The following is a 16,357-nucleotide window of genomic DNA, read 5'->3' as shown; positions in this document are numbered from 1 at the left end:
CGGGAGGCACACAGCATATCTTTAAGAAAAAAGCCGAAATAAGCAAGCTAATTAATTAGGTGCTGCCCGGCATGTAATTAATTAGCATGTTTATTTCTGCTTTTTTCTTAAAGATGTGCTGTGTGCCTCCCGGCGACCGCTGTATCGCTGCATTCTTTGCAGCAATGTATCAGTCGGCGGCTGGGAGGGTGGGAGCCACTGCACCACCCCAACCTGCGACGACTCAGCTTAAAACACCATCATCAGTGTGCTCGATGTCTTCCCAATTCCCATGATACTACACTGTACATACATTATTTCTACTTTATATAGGCTGTGTATTTTTACGTGTTATTTGGTATGATTTGGCAGCTTCATAGCTTAAAGATTACTGGAGAGAGTGTTCCTGCCAACAGCACTTGCGCCGTGTTTTTGCCGAGAGCGCTTGCATGAGATTTTTTGCCGATGGCGCTGGCGTGAGATTTTCGCTACAGAGAACAGTTCAGGCAATGATTGTGGAAAAATATTTCTACTTTATATAGGCTGTGTATTTATCATATCATTGCTGCTTTTACTATATGTTACTGTTATTTTAGGTTTTATGTGTTATTTGGCATGATTTTGTAGGTTATTTTTTGGGTCTGCGAACGCTCACAAAATTTTCCCATATAAATAAATGGTAATTGCTTCTTCGCTTTACGACATTCCAGCTTATGAACCGTTTCACAGGAACGCTCTACCTTCAGATGGTGGGGGAAGCCTGTATAATGTGTGTAAATGTATATACTGTGTCTGCGCGTGCACATGTCATGTCTGTGTCAGTATCTGCATATTCAAACTCACTTGGTTCAGAAGATGAAACTCCCATCCTTGTTTTGCAATCCCTCCATCACTTCCCTTCTTATCCCTCTCCCCTAATAACCAAAGTCCATCATCATTGTTGCCAAAGCTGTAACTCTCTTCTGTACTCTGGATATCCTACTCAAGTGCTGGCCAGAAATAAACATAAATCTCCAGCCAAAGTCTTACCAGATCTTTAGTAAACTTTCCTTGACTTCTTATAAAGCTGAGTATTCCATGGGCATTCACAATAACCGATCAATTCAGACTGCTACAGTAAATGGTATATAACAGACATATATGGGATTGGAAATAATTTGGAAGAAGTGTAGTTCGGGTGGTTGATGGTCAGGTTGTGTTGTTCCCCAGTCTTGGCAACTTGCTGTAAACATTTCGTCACTATGCAAGCAGACATTGTCAATGCACTGCTAATGTTCCTCGCATGGTGATGAAACGTTGGCAAGTACACTGCCAGGATCGGTGAACAACTCAAATCAACCATATATGGGATTCTCTGTTCTAACAAATACTACTAAAAAACAAGCACAAAATCTTAAAAGCTGTGTAATACAGTAACAGATATGTACTCACTGAGCCAGTATTGGAGCAGAACTATTTGAGATGATAGTTCACAGATTGAATTTTAGTCTTTTATGTTTCATTCTTCTCTGTAGTTAGACTCTTTCTTTGGAGTTAGCTCTCTGAGAATTATTGCCTTGCTGGAATGATTTATTCTATTGTCATTCAAGGGATGATTGAATAAACCAATAAATACTTTACCTTCTCATACTTGGCAAACCCACCCATGACTGCTGGGTCAACGATACCGTTGAGCAGCATGGAGAGTGGGTTGATGGGGAGGTTCTCATCCCCCTGGTACTGGGTGATCAAGGTTAGGATCTTTTCATTTGTTTTCTCCATTGTTTCAATTGCATTTTCCAGTGGGCTGATGGTGCTCTGTAATGCAGGAAAGAAGTTGCCATTGAGAATATCATCGGTAGCTCACAGGGAAGGCAGCACAGATACAAGACTAAACAAGGTGCATTCCTGCCAGCCATTTCTGGTATTTCATCCTCTGAGGATCTAATCTGCACCCAACATATTGATGCAGCTACAAAGAAGACATGACAGTGACTATATTTCATTAGAAATTTGACAAGATTTTGTATGTCACCAAAAACACTTGAAAAATTCTACAGTTGGACTGTGGAGAGCTTTCTAACTGGTTGCATCACCATCTGGTATAGTGATGCTACTGCACAGGATCAAAATAAGCTGCAAAGAGTCAGATCCATCATGGGCACCAGCCTCCACAGAATCCAGGACATCTTCAAGGAGTGATGCCTCAAAAAGGTGGCATCCCAAATTAAGGACCCACATCAACCAAGTCATGCCTTGTTCTCATTGCTACCATGAGGAAGGAGATACAGAAGCCTGAAAGCAAATACTCAATGATTCAGGAACGGCTTCTTCCCCACTGCCATCTGATCTCTCATTGGACATTGAACTTATGACCACTACCTCACTACTTTTTTATTCTATTTTTGCACTACTTATTTAATTATTTTATGTATATATATATTTACTGTATTTCACAGCTTTTTTCTGTTATTATGTATTGCATTGTACTGCTGCCACAAAGACAAGAGATTTTGTGACATATGCTGATGATACTAATCCTGATTCTGATGCTGATTGTGGTCTGTACGCCTCTCAAAGGCAACGTGATAAGTATGCCATCTGAAATGATAGCCTTGTTTGTCTCTACCAAGAAGCAGTCTGACCTGCTGAATATTTCTAAGTTTCTGTTTTTATTTCCGATTCCAAGCATCTGCAACTTTTTTTAAACTTTTGCATTAAATGGAGCTTCTTCCCTGAGGCTGTGACACTGCTGAACCTCTCATCACAGCGCTAAGTAGTATTGCATCTGTATTGTACTGTCTCAGTACTTCTATATTTGTGTGCTGTAGCACTTTTTTTATTCGCAGTTATTTTGTAAATAATATTATTCTTTGCATTTCTGATCAGATGCTAAATTCATTTCATTGGCTTTGTATCTGTACTCGGCACAATGACAATAAAGTTGAATCTAATCTAATCTAATCTAATCTAAATGTACTGCACTTCATTTTAGACCTTTAGTGGGAAACAAGGTAATCTCAGGCAGACAGCAAGAGTTTATAATAAAAACTGAAGGTTATTTACCTTGCAGAACATCTGCTGTCAGCTTGAAAGAGAACATTTTTCTGTCATGTACCAGAAACCAACAGATTTGCAATACTGTCCAAGCTTTACATTTTAATGGAATAAGCTTCAGGAATAAGGAGATATGTATCTGTAATTTAAGAATTAACCATGCCACTTGCATTCTCACACTGATTATGTTCAATGTTGTGGAGTATGTTCCTCAAAGTATAGAGTATAACTGGACTTGTTTGATTTTTGAAGCTGACCTAACTTGGGGATTGTTGGTTGTTGGGTATAAGCACAGTTACCAGCTGAGTGTGGTGTTGTAGTCATGGCTACCAGGTCAGTTTGGTGCTGTAGATTAAAATACCAGTTGAGTGTAGTGTTATACAAATGTTTGTACATACAGTTACCATGTAAATGCAATGTTCTGAGCTTAATTATCAAGTAAGTATGGTGTTACCTGTCAAGTGTGAACCCTACAGAAGACATTCATGAGTTGATTGATCTGAGCAATTTTGTACTCACAGGAGAAATAGAATTGACTTCAAACCAACGGAGAATGCCAGGTAGTTTATAAACTGTGAGAAAGGTGGTCCTTTCAATCCACATAGACTGTAAGAGATAAATCAATGTTAAATTAATCACTTGTTCCGAATTATGACTATACCTGTTGTCTTGACACAATGACACATAGAGTTTTTGTACAAGTGATAGTCTAACAGCAAAACATCTAGAAGGTTTCTACCACTGTAGAACAAGTAGTTGCAGGAAGAGGGGCTAATAATGCAATGACATGGGTTCATTAGGACAGAGGTAGTATTAACCAACCATAGTTTTACTCCCAAACTAAAGTATAAAAGTTTTGGGTGGAGAGAGTTGTTATCATATCTCAAGTTTATTGCCATGGGTGTGCATCACTGAGCTATAAACACAATGAAGAGTAATTTTCTGCTGCAGCAGCACAAAGTGTTCTGGTTTAAGATGGCACTAGTGAAACATAGCGATGCCTTAATGGCAGCAAGTAAATCGACTAACTACTCTATTAATCAAACTTTTACTGGACAACAATCACTGCACTCAATAGTCTGTAACTTCCTTTTTGGAGTTGAGCTTTTGAATTGTCCATACAACCTATCATTTCTGTGGTGTAAAATGAAGTCTTAAAGGTGCAGGGTAGTTGCAGCATGGTGTGAACGGGCCTAATCAGGCAGTGGGGCCCAGGCCCAAGAGTGATAAATGAGCCGATGTTTGGCCACTGCTGGAATGGACTTGGAGCTGATTCAAAGCAGTAGATTTGAGACAAAAATAAGGCTGAGTCAAGGCAGAGGGGCCCAGGCCCGAGAGCCAGCCAGGAACTAGCTGATGTTTGACTGATTTAAATGCGGGGCCAGACTGGGCCGAATCAATGTGTCAGGGCCTGGGTCCAAAAGTGAGTAATGAGCCAATGTTTTACTGATTTAAATGTGGGGCCAGACTGGATAGGTTGTGTACGGGCCGAATCAATGTGTCAGGGCCTGGGCCCAAGACTGATTAATGAGCCAATGTTTGGCTGATTTAAGCGTGCTTGCCAGATTGAAAAGGTCAGAGTGTTGGGGCCAAAGGTGAGGTTAGGGTCGATGTTCACCTTGCTGCTCGGCAAGGTTTACTTGTCTCTACACTGAACTGAGGCTGTGGTCTGCAACTAATGGACTCCAGGACTGGCTACAGTGATGACTGGCTTCATTGCTGTGAACTCACTTTCATGAACTTTAGTTCTGAGTGTTAATAGTTTACATTTTATTGTTTGCACGATTTGTTCCTTTTTTTGCACATTGGGTATTTGACATTTTTTTTTAATGGATTCTATCAGGTTTCTTTGTTTTGTGGCTGTCTGTAAGGAGACAAATCTCAAGGTTGTATATAGTGTACATAATTTGTTAATAAATGTACTTTGAACTTTGAAGGGTGTTACAAACATGGCAAATATAAATTACATGAACAGTTTGAGAGGGCTCCAAGGTATGGCCACTGGATGCTATTACTGCTCCAGGCTTTCCGTCGTTCAGAATTCAATTGCTGTGCCACTCTGTGAAGAGTCTGTATGTCTTCCCTGTGGAATGCGTGAGCTTTTCCCAGGTGCTCCAGTTTCCTCCCACAGTCCAAAGATGTACTGGGTAGTTTAATTAGTCATTGTAAATTTTCCATTGATTAAGTTAAGGTCAATCTGGATTGTGGAGTTGCTGGGCAGCATGGCTCAAAGGGCCAGAGGGGCTACTTCTCACTGTGTCACTAAATAAATGAATAAACTAAAATAAAACACTCTCAAAGAAAAAAATTAAATGTACATGTGGCAATCCCAACATGAATTGGAAAGAGAATCTCTTTGTCCTATTTTAGCAGTGCTTAGTGCTCAGTACTTTCTCTGACAAAGAAAGGCCTCATTTATCTAAAGAAAATGTAGATTTTATTAATCTTAGTTAACATAATAAATATATGCATCTTACAGCAAATTCGTTGTCTGGGTCTACTACTCCTTTCCGGACCGGCCTGGAATACTGAAATTTCTGCACATAATTTGCCTTGTAGAAGCTGTGGAAACCAAAGGCATGAAGTGACATACAGAATGAAGCCCAAAGCTGCAGGAACACCATATAATTAATCACACTATACCCTCACCTCTTAAGCAAGCATTCCGTTGTTACAAATGAATGAGTTCCTATCTATTACTAACACACAAGATAAAAAACTGTTAGATTAGAAAACTGAATTAAATCATGCTGATAAAATTCAAAGTCATTTTCCCTCTTTACTGTGACTTTTCTTATACTCAGGCCTGTGGGTGAAAAGGTAAAATGCCAAGAACAAGACAAAACTCCGGTTGTCTATTCAATCAATTGGTCTGTCTAGAACTCTACTTCTCTGAGGATTTCTTCAGTTGAAGGTCTATGTGAATGGGCTATCTAAAGCAGTATATCTTTAGAGTGTGCACAAGTAAAGTAATTGGTAATCAGTTTATTATCGACACAGGTACCAAGATACAGTGAAAAGCATTTGCTTACATACCATCCATGCAGATGATTCCATATGCAAGTTCATCAAGGTTGTTCAAAAGGAAAATAAAAAGGGACTACAGGGTTTAGTGTTACAGATACAGAAAAAGTAGCAGTGCAGGGAGACAAATAATTTGCACGGTCATGACAAGGTAAATCGAAAGACCAAGAGTTCATAATTAATTTGCTCAAGACTGTTATAACAGTGAGATAGAAGCTGTCTTTGGGTCTGGTGGTGCACGTTCTGAAACTTTGCTATCTCCTGCCTGATAGGAAGGTTGGAGAAGAAGAAAGAATGACCAGGGTGGGAGCAATCCCTGATTATGTTGGTGGATTTCTTAAGACAGCAGGGAGTGCAGACAGAGTCAATGGAGGGAAGGCTGATTTTCTGTTCACAAGTGTCTGCAATTTCTTGCAGTCTTGGAAAGAAGAGTTGTCATATTAAGCATGCTTTCTGTGTAATAAATGCTTTTAGCCATTAAGTCTATGAATTAGGTATGACCCCAATAAAAACAGCATAGGTCTTTTTAGATCAGGTGGGAAGTGTATAGGCTATTGAGGAGTTATATATTAACTGACCAGAGAGCATTGAGTACTCATGCAACAGGGAAATTAGACTGACTGGGACGGATCAACATCGTAGAATTTTATTTATAACACTGAGGTTGGAATATTGCTAAAATTCATTAATTGAAGAAATGTGGGGACAGTAAAGGGAAGCCACTGGTTGTCTTATTTTCTAGCCATAGGTTGGAAGGACAGTTGTAGTGAAGAGTGGGGAGTGACTTTGAATTTTATTAACATGACCTGCTTCTGGTTTCTGACCAGAGTTACAAAAGCCAAATATGAAGAAACTGAAAAAAAATTAATAGACTCAAACTTTTATTTTTTTCTAGCAATTTAATCATTATTTGGATACACTGTTCTAATCCTGTCAACAATATTCTGGATGTATATTGTATATATTTCTCTGACATTAAACGTACCTATTGAACCTATACTGCAACTGTAGTTACTGTCTCTAATTCATGTAATGTTAATGCTTGTTAACACAGTTCAGCTATATCGAAATCAGCACATTAATGCCATAAATGCAGAAATAAAGCAACAAGAAAGTATACAGCATATTTATCTTTAATGACAGATCTGTGCTCAGGGCAGTGGACCAGGTCAACTGTTGGATATGTCTGGTGTGTCTACATCCCCAAGATGCTGTTGCAGGCAGGCAGATTGTCATGCGCCCTGTGGGCCTCCGCGGCGAGCCATAGAGCGTTGGGTTTCTAGGTTTCTCAAGCATGTGTGTTTACTAATTGTTGTCTAAACTAGAGCCACTAAGCTCTGGTGTTTTCTGTTTAATCTTGTCAAGTTAAATACAGGTGATTATTTCAAACAGACTCTCAATCAGCACTCATTGTGAGGTGTTGTTGTGTCTGTGGTTCGAGAATGATTCATCTCTCTGTGTTACTTGGTCAAGCCACCAAAATTCAGTTGGGATTCTGATGAATAAACTTGTTTGTCTCAAAGTGGGAGTTTGTCGTTGCTCCGCACCTGGGTTCAGTCGTCTGTCAGCACACACCATGGCAGGAGTCTGCTCCATAAATGGACCAAGCGGACGTACAACACTGACTTGAACATCGGCCGGCTGGACACAAGTGTGCTTTCTATTCTCAGTGCTCGTCCCAAGTCGAGGTTTCGAGCTTCCCTCGTCTATGTTCCAGCATCTGCAGATTTTCTCTCGTTTATGTTCAATGTCATTAAGGTTTCTGTGTCTCCCGTGACCCTCCAGATTTCCAAGAACTATTCCATGTTCCCGAGTTATATTTCTGAGTTTGACTCTCTTTCCGAATTTGACAATGTTTCTAAGTTATATTTGCAATAGCCCTAAGTTTTCCAGCACTGTTTCAAATTTCCTAGGCCCGTTTCAAGTTTCCCTGGGCCGCCAAGTGCTGGCCTTAGGGATGGAGGCTGGCCGGTGGGTCTTCGTGGCAAGTCATGAAGCAATGGATTTCTATCTTCTCGGACACCTGCATTTACTGGAGTTACTAAGCTTTCTGTTTCATCTTGACAAGTTAATTACAGGTGATTGTTTAATTTATTTAAAGCAGACTCTCGATTATGGCTCATCGCAGGGTCCTTTTGTGTCTGTGTTTCGATAATAATTTGTCTCACTGTGTCACTCGATCAAGCCATTAAAGTTCAGTTGGAGTTCTGATGAGTATACCCTTGTTGCTGTCTCAACATGGGCGTTCCTTGTTGTTCCACTTGGGTTCAGTTGTCTGTGGGTGCACACCATGACACATGTTGTATCACTATCTTCCATTAGCCATATTTACTGAGGTAATACTTTCAAGCTCTAGTTGTATAAATACAAGATCTGAGATGTTTGGACGGGAGGTGGAACTGGAGAAGATCCTAGTTACCGAGAAAGAACAGAGAAGCAAGGGTTGACTAGAGGATTATATTTTCAGAAGCAAGGCCTAGTGGAAGAGGATGGAACTCCTTTGGAGAGGTGTACACTGGATAAATGAGTGCCTAGGAGATTGGAATGTTTTCAAATATCCACTTGCCCCACACTCCCTGTACATCATCATGCCACATACAATCCACAGTTTTGCTTCTTTTTTTCTTGTTATGCCTGTATCCAAATAATCTTCAACCCCGTGGAATAGCTTCCCTTTATCCACTCTCTAGAGATAATATATGTGGTTTCACTCACTTAACATGCACTGTTAAATATTTGTCAACTTTCAACACATCAAGTTTTCTGCAATGGGAAATAATTTCCAATGCACATATTTCGTTACTGTTTCAATAGGGATGGGTTGGCTGCAGGCTAGAACATAGTAATTTTAATGTGTAGATTACTACACTCTGCCAAGGGAAAGTAATGTTGATAAAATAAGCAATGCAGCCAGAGCATTATCTTCTTTCCCTAGAATGACAATCTAAAACAGAGTTAACTGTTGGGGCAAAAAATCTTATTGAATGAACTTTATATGCAGAACGTTCCTTGACATGGGGACTAAGACAACAAAGCTCCTTACATATGTGCAGAGATAACGCAGCACCTTTACACAGGGACAAGGATAATACAGTAGTTTAATATACAGACTGGTATTACATATCCCTATCACAGCAACACTACCATAATGTTTCTCAGTGGTTTGAAGCTCATAGGTTCCCTAAGACTATTGGCTTAAAAGCATACAGATTAGACCTGGACTCTGGTAGCATGGCAAATGTAATTTCTGCCTTCAGGCTAAGTCCTTTGTATCAGTCAGAAACATTTTGGGAAATGGAGGTGCAGTTTTTGTGCCATTCTCTGTCCAAGTCAAAAGGGTTGGAATTTGTTTGGTGGCCTTGCACAATGATCCACAGTCCATTTTATTCTGTGTCTGACATCCTCTTTCCTCACAGTCATTCTCCATAATGATCTCTCTGCCAAATGATGGACAGCTATTCTGATATTGCTCACTATGGACAACCATCAGAGATACCATCCATACCAAACCTGTCAGTGGGAAGAGTTTATAAATACATTTCACAGAGTGAGCACAAGAGGGCAGCACAGCTTTAAAAGTTGGAAGCATCCCCTATGTTCAGAGTATTTGAATATCATGATCAAACCTCCTGTTCTAAATGTCAAGCTAGCCTGTTCTCTCAAAGCCCCTGAGAAAGGAACCACGGATTTGGCACAGAAACCATGGCTGGAGGTAGATGCAAAATCTATTGATCCACCAAACATTATCCTCCTGGTCCTGCAGCAAGAACTGCAAGACTCGCCCAAGGATGTGATGCTGGGGCCTAGGGGTTAAGGGTGACTTGGGTACAGGTATAATACATATAACCCACAGCCAAAGGAAAGTCAGTGGAGATGTCTAGCCTGGAGGTAAACCTGGAGTGTGGGATAGGTAGTACACATGGACACTGATTCCAGTCTTCTGGTCAATCATTTATGCAGTACAAACCTTTCTTCAGCAGGTCTCTTACTCAACCTATCCATCTTTCACCTTATCTTACTTCTGAAAATCAGTCCTCCTATTCCTCTCCTTGGTAGATAGCATTTTCTCTAGTCCCTCCTCCCTTTAATGTCCTCTCAGATCTTGAGCTTACCACTGGTAATTTAAGACCTCAATTATATAGGACTTCTATGTACCCACACACTTCCTATTGCTTCTCCTTTCCTACAACAACTGGGAAGCATTTTCTTTTGTATCTACTTGAATAGTTCTGGATTGGGGTCTAGTTTGATAATAGTTCTTCGATAAAGCAGTTTGCTTCTCCAGCATTGGAGCTATTAGAAAAAGATCAAATTAAATATTTAGACAATTAACTAATTATCCTTTCTGATTCTAGAGGATATTCTAGACCAGGGGTTCCCAGCCTGGAATCCATAGACCCCTCAGTTAATGGTAGGGGTCCATGGCATAAAATAAATTGGGAACCCTGTTCTAGATGTTCCTAGCTCTGTCATAAACCCCAAAAACTCCAAGATACAGGAGCAGAATTTAGGCCATATGACTCATTGAGCGTGCTTTACCATTCAGTCACGGCTGATTTTCTTTCAACTCCATTCTCTCACCTTCTCCCTGTAACCCTTAACCCCTTTGCCAATCTTGAACCTATCAACCTCTGCCTTAAATATACTGAATAACCTGGCCTTCACAGCCCTCTGTGACAATGAATTCCACAAATGTGCCGCTACTGACTGAAGGAATTCCTCCTCATCTGTTTTTAAAGGGATGTCCCTTTGTTTTCAAGCTGAGGATATTAAGAACAACCGTGCTTTTCTTCAGGATTCTTCCTTGGATCTCTGACACATCAAAATGGTGAAGTGGGATCTCAGTGTTTCACCCACAAAACTGCACTCCCCTTGGGACCCCACTAGCATAGTAGCCGGAAGTAAATCTCAAGTAACTTTAGGTAATTAGTATTCCTTGTGTTTTAAGCTCTACAGGAATCCTGTGAGAGGGTACAGAGCAAACCATGGCTGCCCTATCAAAGCTGTGACTCTTTAGTCCTGATGTTAGAAAGTTGGAGAATGCATCCTGTTTATCAGCAACTTGTCCCAAAGGTGTGAACAAAGGCTTCTTCTAATCTGCCTTGATATGAACATGGTCCCCTGTCTCAACTTAACATATTGGGCATCCTGTCCCTCCAAATCACACACCCATGCCCTTTTTCAGCAAAGGATAAGAGGGATATTCCTGAATCCCAAATGTAGTGCCATTCCACGGTTGGAATTGTAGTATACATATCATTCCTCATCTATCAAATGCCAAGACGGAGCTGACAGCACAAAAGTGATGATCTGGGAATGATCTTGAAGAATGAGACATGTTGTTTCTTACAGTCCCGGTAAGCTACAGTCATACTTACTTGATAACCTGGTCAGGCACTGGCTTGTTCTTGAAACGGGACTGCTCCTCGAGGACTGGTTGGACAGTGAAGCACTGTATGACTGTGTGAACACAGGTTAAGGATACAGTAAGCAGCACAGTGTAACAGTTACAGTTATAAATGCTCATGACTCCTACTCTGGTGAATTGGGAAGGCAAAAGGAGGAAAATGGCACTGGGGAGGTGGGGGTGTTGGTTGATAGTGGTTAAGACTACTGAGTAACTGATCCGACAAATTTCCACTCCTGCACTTGAGGATTCTAACAATAACAGCAACGATGAGAATGCCATAGTGCTGCAACTAGTCGAGCTGTTGCCCCACAGGTCCAATGATTTGGGTTCAATCCTGACCTCTGCTGCTGTCTGCGTTCTCCCTGTGACCGTGTGGGTTTCTTCCAAATGCTCCAGGTTCGTCCCACATTCTAGAGATGTTGGTAAGTAGGTTAGTTAGCTACTGTGTGGATAAATGGTAGAATCTGGAGGGTGTTAATGGGAATATGGGGTGTTGGATCTCTGTAGATGGTATTTCAAACTCAGCAGGAAGTCTGTGCTGGAGGGCCTGTTTCCTTGCTGTACGACCTAAACAAATGCAGAAATTCAAATCTTTGTACCTCAAAGCAGCTATGCAGAATAGCAGCTCAACCAATAAATTCAGTCATAACGAGCTTAACATTGAACTAAGCCTTATTAAAGCACATTAAACAGGATATGAGAGCTTTGTCAACACTTAATGGCACTTTGTGTGGTAGATGCGGCCCGCTATATTTAATCAAACACAGACTCACTATTACAGGTTGTGCTGAAGAATCATTTGGTTGAAGGATTCGGAAGTGAAAAGGCAAAAGGAAGTAATTAATAATTCAATTACTTTTAAGGAGAGTAATGCTACATAGCTTTTATAAAATGTGTAGAGTGCATTGAAATGTAAAAGATAAGTTACAGAGAATTGGCTCTGAAACCAGCTTAAACATGATGGGCTGAATGGCCTTCTTTGTAAAAGATCCTGATAAATTGTTATTGCTGTTGTCATTATTGTTAGGTCACTGGTGTTTTTTTAGTATCCACCAAAATCCATTCTCAATTTTACCTTCACCCATTTAGCCTCCGTTCCTTTAGTTACTTGTCCCATTAACCTTACACTCTCGTCTCACGTTGTCAAAAGATCTCTCCTTCTTCTACCCTATCATAGACCTTCCCTTCTATTTTCTTCCCTTCACTTCCCTTTTTCTTTGCATCTTAGAACTGGTCCATCTCTAAACCTCCCCAATTCTGATGAAAGGTCACCAACAAGAAACATTAACCCCATATCTCTCTCCACAGATGCTGCCTGCGCTGATGAATACACTCTCTATTTTCTCTTTTAACTGGAGATTTTCAGCATCTATAGCACCTGCCTTTTGCAACCATTTTGTCAGCACCACGCTGAAAGGCCGGTGTCGGACTCTGTCTGGGAGCCAAACCAACTGGTGAGTTGGACTGCCAAACGGTTGTTCACCATAGTCCTTGCTAATACAGATTTCCCAAAATAGTAGAACCCCTTTAAGCATAATCAGTGCCTGCTTAGCAACAAGCAACTGGAGATTAATTGGCACTCCATGGAAACCATAAAATTATTTTTGTAAATTAATCCCGTATCGTTATTGTTAAAGGAATTACAAAGGGGGAGCTTAATCCTTGATCGATCCCAAAGTTTCTGTCCTGCTTCTACTCTTATAATGATCATTTACTTTTAGACTGCTGCAACAAAGTCTTTTTTCGGGTTTTGACTAGCGGCTGCTCTTTCTCACAATATACAGAGTGCTGGCACAGGTTTCAGTGGTAAAGTGATTGAGTTGGCCCAGTGGAAAGGCGGCTACTTTCCCCAAAAGACATGAAAATGAGAGTTCTTAATTGTGTCCAATGAGGACACTAGATACTGGAAATGCTGGAATCTGGAACAACACCCGAAATGCTGGAGTAACTCTGCAGGTTTATGGAAGGAAATGGAGAGTTGATGTTCGGGTTGAGACCCTTCGGCTGGACTGAAAGATAGAAAGGAAAAAGCCAGAATAAAAAAGGGTGAAGGGTAGGTTAGAAACATAGAAACATAGAAAACCTATGGCACAATACAGGCCCTTCGGCCTACAAAGCTGTGTCAAACATGTCCTTACCTTAGAGATTACCTCAGGTTACCCATAGCCCTTTATTTTTCTAAGCTCCATGTACCCATCCAGGAACCTCTTAAAAGATCCTATCATATCTGCCTCCACCACTGTTGCTGGCAGCCCATTCCAAGCACTCACCACTCTCTGCATTTTAAAAAAACGAACAGCTTCCCCCTGACATCCCCTCTGTACCTACTTCCAAGCACCTTAAAACTGTGCCCTCTTGTGCTAGCCATTTCAGCCCTGGGAAAAAGCCTCTGACTATCCACATGAGCAATACCTCTCATCATCTTATACACCTCTATCAGGTCACCTCTCCCTCCGTCACTCCAAGGAGAAAAGGCAGAGTTCACTCAACTTATTCTCATAAGGCATGCTCCTCAATCCAGGCAACATCCCTGTAAATCTCCTCTGCACCCTTTCTATTGTTTTCACATCCTTCCTGTAGTGAGGTGACCAGAACTGAGCACAGTACTCCAAATGGGGTCTGACCAGGGTCCGATAGAGCTCCAACATTACCTCTCAGCTCTTAAACTCAATCCCACGATTCAGGAAGAACAATGAATCGTATGCCTTCTTTTTTTTTTTGGCATGTGCCTGCGTGCACGTGAGTCTGTGTGTGTGCGTCTGCGTATGCGTGTGAGCGCGACTGTGCGTGTGTGTCTGCGTATCCGTGTATGCATCCATGATGATGTCTTTTTCCTGGCTTTTACAAGGCGCAGAGCGAGAGAGAGAGAGACTGTGTGACGTGCCACTCCTCACACAGACATTTTCACAGTATTTTCCCTTTATTTTACGAGGTCCAGTTGCGATCTTGACACTCAACCTGGCACGGATGGAAAGCATACTCGGGTGCGGACCTGACTAGTTTCGAACCCGGGAACCTCCACTCCCGGGTCCGGCGCTGACGTCGTTGTGCCACCAGCCAGCCCCACCATATGCCTTCTTAACCATAGAGTCAACCTCTGCAGCAGCTATGGACCCGAACCCCAAGATCCCTTTGATCCTCCACACTGCCAAGAGTCTTACCATTAATACTATATTCTACTAGGTTAGGCAGCGTTTGTAGAAGAAATGGCAAGTCAACCCACAAGTGAGGAGGTGATAGGCAGGTGGGGAAAAGAGGAGAGTGGGAGTGATATCAGAAGTTGGAAGATGACAGGTGGAAGTGACAGAGGGCAGAAGATTATTAAATCTGATGGGAGAGAATGGGATCAATTGAGGGAGGTGGGAAGGGTGGGCTGGAACAGCGAGGAAGGGGACCATGTGGGAGGAGTGTGTGATGATGGTCAAATGGACTGGGTGGAGGGGAGGAAAGAAACAGTGTGATAGGGCTGGATTGGGTTGGATTGGAAGAAAGAGAAAAGGAACAGAAAGGAAGCAGGCACTGGAACTTGGGGCAGTATGGTAACATGACGGTTAGCAAAACACTATGACAGTTCCAGAGTTCGTGGACTGTGGCTATGTTATGTTGGGGCTGGAAGTGTAGTGACCCTTATGGGTTGCCCAGCACAATTTTTGCTGATTTGATTTGATGCAAACAATGCATTTCACTGTATGTTTCAATGTACATCTGACAAATAAAGCCTATCTTTATTTTCCAAAGTTGGAGAATGCAATGTTCAGGTGGACTACACGGGTGAAATATGAGATGTTAATCCTCTGATTAAGTTGTGCATCTTAGCTGAGACATTCCTCTATCAGATGAAAGATTATTGACCTGAATCATTAACCCCGCCTCTTCCTTCACAGATGCTGCCTTATCTGCTGAGTGCTTCCAGCATTTTCAGTTTTTATTTAAATTTCGGCATCTTCAACCTTTTACTTTTACATCACGTGTGTGCTACTCATTCGTCTTGCTACAAGACTGTTTCATCTGGGTCAATACCAAATCCCAACTAGATCAAATCCTCATATCTAGGCAAGAGACAAAGTTGTCAATGGTGAAAACAGAAATGCAGGGAAGAAAGCACCTCGGGCCAATGATCTGTAGAGTCTTTAGATTTTAAATTGATATTGATATTGGCTCATCCATATAAGTAGCAGGGTCCTGGCACAGGAAATGCTACAAAAGCAACCATTTGGCAAAACTGATTGAGATGGTGATTTTATTTCTTTTAAGTTTCTCTCAGGCGAATTAGTTTTTCCTATCTTCCCCCTTTCATCTCCCCCTTTTTCCATACGCAATACTGTACATGTGCATCAAGCTCCCAGCTAAATGTGTCAAGGCTCTGTTTCAATATTCCACGCAGTAAAGTGTTTCATGCTCTTGGCACTGTTGAAAATTCTATATTTGATCTATCACCGTCTGTCTAATATTCATGCTAACTTCCAATGGATTCACACAGTTTCTCTATATCAATAACAAGGTGCTATCTATTTACAGCTACCACAGAATGTCAATAGTGGCCCAGTTATTAGTGGTCATGTTGTGATCAGTTGAGTCAGTAAATAAGCAGGAGTTTGATCTGAAAACTCCAGATGCATGAGTGTCATTTCCCACACTCAGTATTGCAGAAATTTGCTCATCTGTACACAGTGTATCTGAAGGATAATGATTTTAGGTATTAGAATACAGGATGAATTTAGCTTGGGTGCAGACTAGTGCACACTCAGAGATATATACCATGGAAATTGGCCCTTTGGCCCACCACATTTAGATTAGATTAGATTAAGAGGACACTCAGTCCTCATTTATTGTCATTTAGAAATGCATGCATTAGGAAATGATACAATGTTCCTCCAGTATGATATCACAGAAACACAGGACAAAACA

General features: G+C 41.2%; 1 protein-coding gene across 1 annotated transcript in view; it reads right to left on the bottom strand.

Moving 5' to 3' along the window:
• LOC140200352 (dedicator of cytokinesis protein 2-like) overlaps nt 1-16,357 on the bottom strand; it is a 699,328-nt gene that overhangs the window by 26,613 nt on the left and 656,358 nt on the right. The window contains exons 42-45 of the mRNA XM_072263559.1: nt 11,418-11,499; nt 5,493-5,577; nt 3,535-3,621; nt 1,600-1,776 (exon numbers count right to left, since the gene is read on the bottom strand). Coding sequence (XP_072119660.1) covers nt 1,600-1,776; nt 3,535-3,621; nt 5,493-5,577; nt 11,418-11,499 — 431 coding nt within the window. The remainder of the gene's footprint in view (nt 1-1,599; nt 1,777-3,534; nt 3,622-5,492; nt 5,578-11,417; nt 11,500-16,357) is intronic.

This window comes from Mobula birostris, chromosome 7 (genome assembly GCF_030028105.1).
Source record: "Mobula birostris isolate sMobBir1 chromosome 7, sMobBir1.hap1, whole genome shotgun sequence".
In the NCBI taxonomy this organism is placed as follows: Eukaryota; Metazoa; Chordata; class Chondrichthyes; order Myliobatiformes; family Myliobatidae; genus Mobula; species Mobula birostris.
This window is presented reverse-complemented; position numbering and strand designations above follow the sequence as displayed.